At 39.7% G+C, this 12316-nt stretch overlaps 1 protein-coding gene across 1 annotated transcript in view; it reads right to left on the bottom strand.

The window, feature by feature from the left end:
- PPIL2 (peptidylprolyl isomerase like 2) overlaps nucleotides 1-12316 on the bottom strand; it is a 67211-nt gene that overhangs the window by 20682 nt on the left and 34213 nt on the right. The window contains exons 13-14 of the mRNA XM_085075843.1: nucleotides 3936-4025; nucleotides 2515-2548 (exon numbers count right to left, since the gene is read on the bottom strand). Of these exons, the coding sequence (XP_084931969.1) occupies nucleotides 2515-2548; nucleotides 3936-4025 (124 nt within the window). The remainder of the gene's footprint in view (nucleotides 1-2514; nucleotides 2549-3935; nucleotides 4026-12316) is intronic.

The raw sequence follows: 12316 nt of genomic DNA, 5'->3' as shown, positions 1-12316 counted from the left end.
TAATTAAATAAATAGAAGAAAAAGATTTGCAGGCTTAATGCATCTTCCATGTATCAGTTTGGAAAAGGTTGGTTTGTTGGTTTTTTTTCCAAAAAACAAACAAAAATGCCAAACCTCTTAGCTAGAAACCATCAGTTAAAGCAGAAGGTTCTGTGTGGATGAGGAAACAAAGTATGTTCTTTTTGTTCTGAAGTCTTCCTACAAAAGGCTCTAATAGAAACAGTTTATAATATTGACATTTAAAGGGTAACCTCCAAATAGTCCTCCCTATTGCCAATTGAAACATCTGGGAAGAAAGCCCTGTTCTGTTCTCATATGCTTCTCTGATATCACAGAAGTCAAGTTATTTACTTCTAAAGCCCATTTAATCTTATAGACTTTTTTAGCTTTCAAAGGTGCATCTTTTTTTTTCCCCTTCTAAGAAGCAGTGAGCCAAAGAAATACTGAAATCCCTTTCAGCTTCCAGAAGAAATAAAAAAGGGAATTCATCCTCCAAATAACACGCGGGCCACAGGCAAAAAAGGCACGAAGTACTGAATCCCAGTGCTTTACCCCAAAGCTTTCCTAAAGTGAATGCCTGTGATCACATTAAAAATGTACAGACTAACAGACCAACATTTTTACAGCATGGGAGCCCAGGAGAGCATCAGTCCATCTGCCCTGCTGGAGCACTGCTGCCCAGCTGAACCCTCCCTCCTCTGGCTGCCCTGCTGCCAAGAGGACAACAAGCCAGACGTCCTCAGGTCTGGTCACCTTCTTAGAGCTCGAGACACACAAGTGGAATTTCTGCCTCACAGTCAAGCGCCCTGGATCTATCTGGTAGTCAGGAACAAATCCTGACAGACTACTTGCACTCTGTGAACTGTCTAAGCAGCTTCACTGAAGTATTAAACACAAAGGCATGACAGTTCAAGAGCAATCTAGCAGCCCACCTTGCTCTCCATTTAGATTTTCTTGTGATATTGTCATATTTCACAAGCTATTAGGTAAAGATATCTAAAATTCAATTGTCTTCAAAAAATAAAAACCATTCAGGTGCAAAGAAGACATTTGCACCATTTGGACTACACAATAATTGCAGCCAGTCTCTAAAAATCTTCAAGACTCATGTCTATTTGAGTACACACTGTTCATTTTAGTAGAACTTTAATAGTCCTGACAGTTGTTTGCAAGACATCTCGCCTGCGATATGTTCATATTTAATTAAGAATGACAAGGAGGAAAACAAGATGGAAAATACTAGAGGTCATTAGACTCCCTTTTTAAAGCAAAAGAATATACATAGGAGGGTTTTTATCCTATGTGCTTGTTAGCATTTCATTTCCTAGTCGCTTTGCCAGTAGAGCTGAGTCTCGACCCTCTTTGCAGCAGTGATGCCAGTCCTCTACCTCTGTTAACTCTGCTTACAGCACTTTTGCCATTTGCACAAACAGAAACAGGAATGACACCACCAAGTTCATTTTCATTCCACAGCAGGATCTGAACTCCACCCTGCAAGGGCGAGAGGTGTCTGAGTCAACCTATTAAATCTCTCCCGTCTCCTGACACCTCTTTAATTTCTCATTTCAAAAGATGCTCCTAATTATGTCTTTTGGGATTTGAACCGAAACTTTCCTTATAAAAAAATCAAATCACATTTGACAGTCCAAGCATAAATGGTAAGAATTCTTGTTAATGGGTTTTTGCCATCAAAACACTGAACCTTTAACCAGTCTGAAATCTTGCAACTATTGATTATCACATACACTACAAGAAAAGCTGTTGGGCAACTCACACTAACATATTTACAAAGTAAACAGAGCTAAAGCATTTAAGCAGGTGAGGAGCTGGGGGTGCTGGTGACAGCTGTAAGTGGGCAGATAGAAGGTGCAAGTGGGAAATGAGTAAATTTACAGCAGTGACCAGAGGTATTACATGACCCATCTCCTGTGGTGGGCAGTGCTCTGTCACCCTTCAGCTGCTCTGCCTCCTGACCATTCCTGATACAATTGTATCAGGATCTCCAACTAAGCCAGAAAGAACAGGCAGAATTTTGTAACAGTGATCCCTGAAAGTTGGAAAAAGAGCAGCTTGGGCTTTACAAGGCAACTAGCTGGGAGAACAGATGGTATCTGGCCGATCACCAATTCCAAGGCAGGTCTTGAGTATTTCATTAACACTGAATTTGAAAGCAACTTTGCATGAATGTGTTTCTTCCTTTGTTCTTTGCCCTGGAAGACCAGTTGTAAAATCATTATAATTCATTTATTTTCTGAAGGAAAAAGGAAGCAAAACTCGCAAGAATTCTCCATGGAAGGAGTGCCCAAGCTTTAGACTAAAAATATATCAGATGAGATTTTGAACATAGTCAACATGGTAATAAAAATATATCAATAAAATCTCTATTTTAAAGTAAACACAATGTACTATGTATCATCATTTAGAGAATTTTAATTTAAAATTGTCTGGAAGTAAATGTAACAACACAGCCTATGAAAAGTGAGAACAGTTTACTTGATTCGAACTCAGCCTTACCTGTCCCTGTTCCAGTTGGATCACCTCCTTGGATCTGCAGAATTAAAATTAAATCAATGTTACATATGCATCTGTGTGAAAGACATTAAATACAAACCATAAAAGCCAGTTCTGCTCAATTTTCTGCCTTCTATATTGCATCATGTTGACAAGTCAGCAACAAGGAAACCATTACTACTTATTTGGACCTGCTCTTATCAGCTGGCTGTCATACCTGGCACTGCTTATCCATGAGCAGAATGGCAGTTTTATAAAAATAATAAGTCTTTTATGGGTAAATAGGGAAAATAACCAGTCTCAAATGGGTTAACCAGATCATCCTTTCTATTATGTGCTGAGTCAGAACCTGCATTTTAATTGATGATGCATTGCTTTTGGAACTGAAAAGGTTTTACATTTTGCTACCAAACCTCCAAATGATGGGAAGGCAAGAAAAGAGGGAATATGGAATATTTTTTGTATCTGAATCTGTAACCCACTCACTATCTTTAGTAGGAGAAATCCTCATGTGAAACCAATCTTTCATCAACAAAATTAATTACATGCATTAATCACTGTACATGCAGCTTCTGCAGAAATGATATTCAATATTCTAATGCCAGTGGAGGGAGTGTGACATGACCAATTTCAAAGTAATAGCACACAAGCACCATTTTAGTTGTGAGTTTAACTATGAACTAAGATATACAGTGCTGTCAAAAGAAAAAAGCCTTTTGTAGGATGACAGGATGGAATGTAACATCCAGTGATGTCCCCTGTGAGATGTGCTCTGCCTTCAGGATCAGGTTGTTCTTCTGAAAGGAAGTTACAAGGCAGCTACAATATCCTAAGGTGCCTGGGCTGTAACTATGTAAATAAAGATCTTTGACTACCAAAGACACAGTTCTGGAACTCAAGGTGCTCTTTAACTCCTTCACAAGAAAGCCTGGGCACTCAGTGCTGGAGCACACTAGGAAAGGATGACCTGATAGTATCCAAGTACCACAACCTCAAACAGAAATTGTGATGCTTGCTGAAGTTTCATCTGAATGGGATTTCAACAGGCCACAGTATTACGTATCCAAATTAGCATTTCCCTCTCTCTCCTTCTGTTCATTAACCACCCACCCACATCTTGGGGAAGATAACAAGAGCCAAGGCAATGACTCTTACCGGCTTTGTCTGGAATGTCAGCAAATGCAACACTAAATGCAGTGATGTTCCAAGTGACACCATTAGTCAGAGACAATTGTCAGTAAGACCAGAAAGTATACACTGCTTAAGTTATGACAACCCTAATTCTGATGGTATATTTAATATACATCTATTGCAAGTTGTCATGCATGGTAGAAACTAAATAAGATAAAATTAATAAGTTAAATATTGTGATATTTTGAGGACATCACATATTGTGCATTACACAGGATTTTTTAAATACCCACCACAAAATTCCGAATTGATCGATGAAAAATTGTTCCATCATAATAGTTCTTCTTGCACAATTTGATAAAGTTTTCACATGTTCGGGGTGTCTGAAAGACAATGGGAAGTTTCAATCAAATACAACCTTTAAACAATCATTACAAATGTTTACAAAATTACTTTTCATTTGTGCCTTACAAAGAAACAAGCATGAAGGGCTCAAAGAGTACTAAATCTCAGCCTACAGAAAAGAGCCTGTAATATATGTTCTTTTAAAGTACACTGGAGAGACACACACTGTGTTAAATAAACTAAACCCTGACCTTCCAATTAGCACAAAGAAATGTTGAACATTAGCTCAGATAATGGGAGCTCCCAGTTGATATCATGATGGTGAACACAGAACTCAGAGACTCGCAAGTAACTTAGTTCCAGCAGTGCATCACAATCCTGCTCAAAAGGGGGTTTCTAGTACTGAAAAATGTTAATTTCCCAGAGTGAAAAAGAACCTGACTTCTCTGCTCCACTATTTCAAAGTGAGCACATTGAAGCTAACTGGGAGGGAAGCATTTGGTCATCTTCACCACTTGGAACTAACAATGGAACTGACACAAGTCACTGGAACACAGGAAAAATAAAAGAACCAACTTGTTTTCAAAACTCTAAATTAAAAAAGATGCTAAATATATCACCAACTTCTAATTCACTTTTACAGTGCAAATTAAAGTTATTTAGTGAACTTATGAGCCATGGCATTCAAACAGTACCTTCTAAGAAACTTAACTGTCCACTTAATCATCCTTCCACTGCAATTGTACAGATTCTCTTCTCTGCAACACTAAAATACCTTCAAACATACAAACACATGTACAGAAACATCCTTTTTTCTATACTTGGACATGTTTTCCAGCCCCACTGTGGATTATGTCCATAAATCTATGCCAGTTTTACAGAAGAATACGTCTGAGTTTTCACAGGGCTTAAAAATATCCTTATTGTATGCGCTGGCAAGTAAAGCCCCAGCATGAGCTGCAATGGCTGGAAGTGAACTCACACAAGGCTTCTCTGGGAAAGGCACTGATTCACCTTGCACTGCTGTGACATCACTCTTGGGCTGGGAGCTGCTGAGACATAGTGAGACTGAGCCATGCAACCTGAAGTGACTTCAAAGCAAAAAACCCAAGGCCAGCCTGATTATAATAATTGAAGGATGAAATAATCTCTCTCTCCTGAAAAGCTAATCCATAAAAATATTCATCTGGAACCCCACAGAACTTCAGTTTTCTGCAGTTTCTCATCTGAAACAGAATCATTCTCACTCCTCTTTATTTACACTGAAATGTCTCTTAATTTTCCAAACAAACTTTATCTGTCATTATAAATTCTCTATAATGATTCCTTCTTAATTACTCTACTCAGATGACAGTTGCCAGCTGAGCCCTAAGTGAAAAAATACGCAAATTCTAATCCTACACCACCCCAAATCCTACATGATTTTAGATTTCCTAGAGAATTCATTACTGAGTTAAAGGTAATGATACCATAATGGCTTTATGGTAGAATGTCACCAGGACATGCATTTTGGTGGCAGCCTGAAGGCAACTCGAAGGTAACCATATTCCATAAAAATTACATCAAACAATAGGAGGTTTTCCTACAGTTTCAATGTTTATAGAAAATGTGAAAATTTTTCCTTTTAATTCAACATATATGCTTTAAAATAATCTTTGTATTTAACCTTTCTAGTAAAATTCAACCCCTGAAGAATCACTTGTGCAGCACATGCTTCCTTTATAAGACAATATAACAACAGCCTTGATCCTAGTGTTTTGCTATTAGTTATTACTCGTGAAAAATGTCAGTAAGGACAAAAATAAGTTTAAAAGATTTCTTTATGAATCAGAAATGGAATCAGCAGCTTTTAGCCTACGGCACTTTATCTCATGAGAGCCAAGCACTCTTTGGAGAGAGAGAGACATAGTTAATAAGTTCTCGAGGGGGAATAGAGCAACCTGTAATTAATTTTTTACAAAAAATGAAACCAGGCAAAAGACTGAGTCCCCTAGGAGTAGACACCAAACCATTTTAAATTTGCACGAAGTTGATAACCCAATACAGATTTCCTATTTATTTTCAAAACATGATTTGTAAAATATACATCAAAAACCCTGGCTCTAGTAATGTATTTTTTATGCAGGACCTGTGCTGACCCTTCTCTCTAAATGGATTTCTAGCTATTATACCCTTTCCCAGAAACAAGCTTTTCAAATGCATCTTCAGAAACATTTAGTATACATGCAATAATCATTTCAATGCAAGGTTTTCTTTAAATAATTGCCACCAAATTGGTTCCCATGGTCACCTTATGCATCATAGAGATACATTTGGCAGGTAAACAGTTCCTTAGCAACATTACCATTACCTTTTATAGTATTTTTTAGCAGACACAAATAAGAAGGTTCGCATTCAATCAGTAATAAACCCCAGTTTCAGTCATGCAGTAGATCTAGAATATCTGGCTAGGATTATCTGATTTATTCAAAGCAGTTAATGTTCTTGCCAAATCTCACACTGCCAAGCACATTTCAGAGATTTTTTCAAGCAGCATCCTGTCCAAAACAGGAGAAGAAGGCTTGAGGTTTATGGGGAAGGTGCAGATCCTCAGTAACGAAGTTGTGCTCTGCACTGACCATACAAATAGGGCCAGTCTTTGAAGTCTTTGTTCCAACTACAAAGACTGATGACAAATATACACAAACAAACCTGACTTTGTTATTTGATGTAAGATCTTGTGGCAAATGTCAGACTCCCAGTCTCTGAATGCAAAGCTGCCTCCTTCTTCAGAAACTTCCTGCACACCCCTTGCCTCACACCATTTCTGAAGGAGGAGGGGATGGTCAAGGCACCTGGAATTGCAGGAGGTTTTGTCGGTTTCTTGTTGCTTCACTAGTGACTGTGTGCTCCAGGTTCTCTTTTTAGTTCTGCCTGGTTTTGTCTCAAATTGGCCTCAACAGCAACAGCTAACTTCTCTCTCTTTATTCCTTTTACATGAAGTAGGAAATTACTTAAATTATTTTAATCTGCTGACTATGACTTAGACCTATATGTAAGGAAGTTGAGGGAAAAATGCCACCTTGTTAACCTGATCTGAAATCCACTGACAGAAAACATTGTTTTAAACCTACTGTGGTATCTTCTCAGAATGATGCAGTGACAGTCTTAAAAAAACTTTTAAACATTTTGGAAGGCTTTTCTGACCAAAGAGCATGGTAAGACAGCCCTGAGAACTCTTTTTCTTAGGTCAAGTTTTATGTAAGTGAATGCAGTGTCTCTATGACGTCCTTCAGTTTAAAGACACTTCTCTTTCCAAATGACAAATAGTAAGAAAAACAAAACTTATTTATACCAGAAGTGAGTCACCTGCTCCAACTGTGCTCCCTATTTATTTTGTAGACGCCAGATAACTGTCTTTCAAGCATTGAAAATTCACACCCAAGACAAGCAGCAAAATTTTAATAAATGATTTGAGACAGGAATCCAGAAGAGTACTTATCCCCGAAGATGCCACAAATGGTTTGCTTGGCTCACAAATATATATATTTAATGGGGCCACAGCCCAACGGTTTTCTAAGTAGGTTTAAGTCTCCATTTAGCTAACACACTTAGTAGGTAACTCTGCATGGAAACACCAGCACTCTACCAGTTACTAAGCCCAGAGAAATTTCAGAATTAAAGAGAGATAGCTACAAAGTATGACCCTGCACAAATAGCAGTGACAGGAAACTGTGAAATCATGATACTGGGAGAGCACTGAAGAAAGGAACATACAATTCAGAAAAGCAAAGCAAAACAGAAAAATACCCCTGACTGCTTACTACAAACTTCTAGGATAAATGCAGGTTTTATACGAGCCAATTTCAGTTTCCATTTTGCCAGCAAGGGTGGCTCCAAGCCAGGTAAAATTCATCTCTCCTGCTGCATCCTGAAACCTGAAGGGTGGGACCAACCAAGCCAGGTCCCTATCTGATTTCCCAGTCTGCAGCTGTCCTTTCTCATTAGTCATAATGAGTCATTACATTTGTAAAAGTTACCTTGACTCAGAATCTGTACTGGCAAGCGAAGAGCCAAACAGGAGATGAAAAACCTGCAGCACTCCTGTTGCCAAGGTGCGGGAGGTGGGAAAAGAGGGGAGAGCTCCTGAGTTGTTGCCATGACTGCAAGGAGAAAGGCTTTACTATGTGAAGAGCTAATCATTTCAAAATGCTCCATCCCTTGAGGATGTGCATGAACCTCGAAGGGAAATTTCACACTAAGCATTCAGAAGCTGTCATTTGCACATCTGTATAATTTTCTTGTGCTAATTCCACTTTCCTTTTGTTTCCTTTTTTCTTTCTAAATTGGATGAACTGTAGTAGCAGCACTAAACTACAGAGCCTTGCTATATGCTCATTAACCCTATGTTTCAAAGCAGGAAATAATGAAAAGCTCATTCCTCTCAAATTAAAATTGCATTCTACAGCCTTCATCTTTATCAACAAATGCCATAATCCTGCTACTAAGAGGCATGAACTAGTGATGGAAATTTCTAAAGCTTCAAACGAAGCCTTCCATTTTCTTAACACAGATCTCCTTTAAAATGCAAGGTGGATTTTGGTTTGCTTTAATCCATTTACATACTTTGATAGAGCATTTTCAATCTTGTAACTGTTCATTCAGCAAGTCTTCTAATGCGTGAGCCCATAAAGAGGTGATTTGGTGAGGTTTAAACTCAGTTTCCCCCACACCTTTCAATCTGTAGTACTCAGCCTACCCATCACACAGAAAAGAATTCAGCAATAAAAGGTTGGCTTTATTTGGGGCTTAGTCAGAGATAACTGTAATGACACAATTTCATGAATCACCATCTATCAGGTGCAAGTATCTGTTCCCTCCTCCAAGTCATGGAAAGAAATTGGACATATAAATGTTCCAGTGTCCAATACTGTTCTGAAATGCCATTTAAACCCTGTTTCATTTTGTACCAATGGACTATGAGCACATTCCATTTGTTTCACAGCAAGAGGGACAAAAAACCCCAAAACTCCACAAAGCCCACTGCAAAAGCATAGGAAGAATTTCACTGTGAGAATCCCATGACATTTCCTGCAGGAGAAACATTTACTCCAGACCTAAACACCACTCCCTGCCAGCTCCACTCTCCTGCTAACAGTTCCCCAGCACGCAAGGGGGGCTGAGCTGGTGACAGGTGATGGTGGCAAACAACAGCTGCCTACGGTGGTTCAGCTCAAGAAAGCCACAGTTCATCTAAGGGACACAATTCTCGATCTGGCTATACCAGGAGCAAACGTGTTTGGGCAATTTGAGATCAGTGATCAGAGGAGCACAGTTCCAGAGAGTGAGCACTGGGAGACATGAAAGCATCAGGGCACTGTGGGGTAAAACGCTCAGCCAGACTCTTACTGATAATAAAAAAGAATCAGAACAAGCTAACTATGCCTCGGGTAATAGATTGCTGACTTGATAGCAAACATTTGCCTATTTTGCTACCTCAAAGCCTCCAAGTTTGCTTAGAACAAAGAGCAGAATTAATGCATTCTCATTACGCAGAAACCCACTGTAATTTCAACAGCTCTTTAGCAAAGACTTCAGCAGATAGCTAAATTTCACTTTTAAAAGGCATTTCTTCCACAGTACTGACGTTCATGATGCTACCGAAAACTTTTTCAAAGTCTAAGCAAGATGCTCAGCTTAGACAAGATGCCAGTAAAAAGATGACATACTTCAGCTTTACTTCTCACATTTTTGCAAACACAGGGACAATCAGTTTAGCTGAGCACAACTCAAGTTAAACAAGGCATCTAATTCACTCATCTAATTTGTCAGTGTTAACTACTAGTTCTTCAGAAACAGTCAGCGTCTCTAGCCACAGTTAGTAGTTTTCCTCTAACTTACATTTACTGCAGAGGTAAAAAAGGAAATAATCCTCTTCCCATCCCACTGCCACCTTCAAATTTGTCATCACACAAGGGTCAAGGAGCTTGTGGGACAGCACAGTGCAGGGCTGGGTGCTGATGAGGATGGACTGGTAAGCAGGACAGAGCACAAGCAGGCACAGTCTAAATAAGGATGCAACTTTATTGCTCAAGCAACCTCCAGCAGCTGGAAACTTGGAGTAACACAGGTCCCATGGCAGTTCCTTGGAATTTCATCTATCTGCAGCTGCCTGCACATAAATTTCACCTTTTCAGAAGATGCAACCTGTAACAACTTCTGTGCTAGACAGAGAAGCTCTGGTAGCTGTCAACCTTCCAAGGTCACCCTGCTCTCATCAGAGCAGCCAAGGTACAAACAAGAAACACGTCAGAGGAAGATGAAGTGCAGCAGCTGTGTAACTCCAAACCACCCACCTCATCCTTGCGTTTGGGATCATTAAGAGGCAGACACAGCTGGTATGGGATGTCTGCACCTCACGTCTGCAAATGTCAAAAATCAAGGGGCACAGTCCAACAACATTCAATTCCCTTCCCAGATCCAGCTTGCCAGGGCAGCTGGGAAGGCAGAAAGGGTCCAAATGTGCTAAATGCCTTCCCACCAATTACTCAGTGCCAAAGGCTGCCAGGAAAACACACAGACAGCCCAGGGCAGCAGGGACAGGTTCATGACAAGGTGGCTTAGCACATAAAGCTGTGGGAATAAAGAGGAAGGGGGGACATTCGAAGGAATTATGTTTGTCTTCCCAAGTAAACATTATGGTGATGGAGCCCAGCTTTCCTGGGGATGGCTGAACACCTGCCTGCCCTTGGGAAGTGGTGAATTAATTCTTTACTTTGCTCTGCTTGTTTGTGCGCAGCTTTTGCTTTACTTGTTAAACTGCCTTTACCTCAGCCCACAAATTTTCCCCTTTTTTGATCCTCTTCCCCATCCCACTGGGGGGGAGTGAGTGAGTACCTGTGTGGAGCTTAGCTGCTTACTGGGGTTAAACCAGGACAGGGCGTTATGCCCCTAAAGTTAAAACTATTAAAATATCAGCTACCAGTCACTTTAAACAACCTAGAAGTGACCTGTTCATCAAGATGGCTGTGCAGAGCCATCGACCACAAAGATCTGTCTGCTATTGTAGCACTTTGAGGCAAAAGCACAGTAACAAGTAACAACATTCTCTCCAACAAACATTTTTAACTAGCTCTTCTTCTACTGGAAGAGCACAGCTTTGTTTGTTCTTAGCTTCTGTTGACGAGAATTCTCAAAGTTGAGAGTTGCAGCTCTTCCTATAATGGCCTATTTTGATTTTTAAAAAATGAAATAAGCCATCACAACCATGCCAAGACTACTGTATTTCAACCCTACAATCATATTACCAAGTGAGCAGATATTGGTAAAACATCAGCCAGTTATTTCCCAGACAGTGCCAGTATGATGCTGACAGAAAGCAAGTAGAATGGAGGTTTAAATCAGAAAGAAAATGAGAGACCCAGGAAGACTGGAGAACCTCATCATGCCAGGAGGTCAAGGGTTTTTTCAGTAACTCACTTCTTTGCCACTGGAAATGGAAAAGAAGTTTACAGGCTTCTGATCTTCAGAACAGTCCCTCACACAAAAGGACAGATGATTTCAAAGAATAGGGGCTGGATTACACATTTATAGATCACAGGCATATTTAACAGGTCAGAGGGCCACAAAAGATTAAAACATCAATGCTTGTAGAGTAACGGCTTCTTCAGAAAGCTATGCCAAGACATCATCATTAAGCAGAGTTTGCCAGGCCCTAAAACCTCAAAGAGCATTTGTGGAGTGTCGGATGAAAAATCACAGAAAATAAAATACAAGAAATTCAGTGATATTCATTGCCTTTCATCAGTTATTTCTTCAGAATGTACGTGTTTGACATGCATAAGACTAGAACCGAAAAAATAACACTTGTTGGATGCTGTTAAATCTTCTGTACTTGCCAGAATTACTTCTGGCAAGTAGAATTTTTGTAAATTTTTATCCAATTAGTGTATATACAACAAATGTTGCTTATGCGCAGCTGAACTCAGCTTCCTGGAAAATGTCCCTACAAATGGCCATCTGATTAGTCCTCAGCAGGAGGAACATACTGTATCTGAACAGGAAGATTGGGAGAAAAACAAATGACCAAAAACAAGCAGTAGGCACACTGCTATGATCCCAAGAGTGCTGCACCTTTGCTCATCTGAGGCACAAATTCAAAAGGGTGGGAAAAAAAATCCAGCTTATCTTCCAAAGTCTTTTTATTGCTTTTTTTCAGGTCAATGACTTAAACTACACATCATCCTTCCGGAACCTAAGTGAAGTTTTCTGGTGCTCTGAACAAGCGATTTCAAACACTGAAAATATCTGGATCCTAGTCCTATTTCATGCTCTTTCTGAATCCTGTCAC

This window comes from Lichenostomus cassidix, chromosome 15, assembly GCF_008360975.1.
Source record: "Lichenostomus cassidix isolate B80296 chromosome 15, HeHo_3.0, whole genome shotgun sequence".
NCBI classification, from domain to species: domain Eukaryota; kingdom Metazoa; phylum Chordata; class Aves; order Passeriformes; family Meliphagidae; genus Lichenostomus; species Lichenostomus cassidix.
Note: the sequence above shows the minus strand (reverse complement) of the source record. Positions and strands in the feature narration are given on the sequence as shown.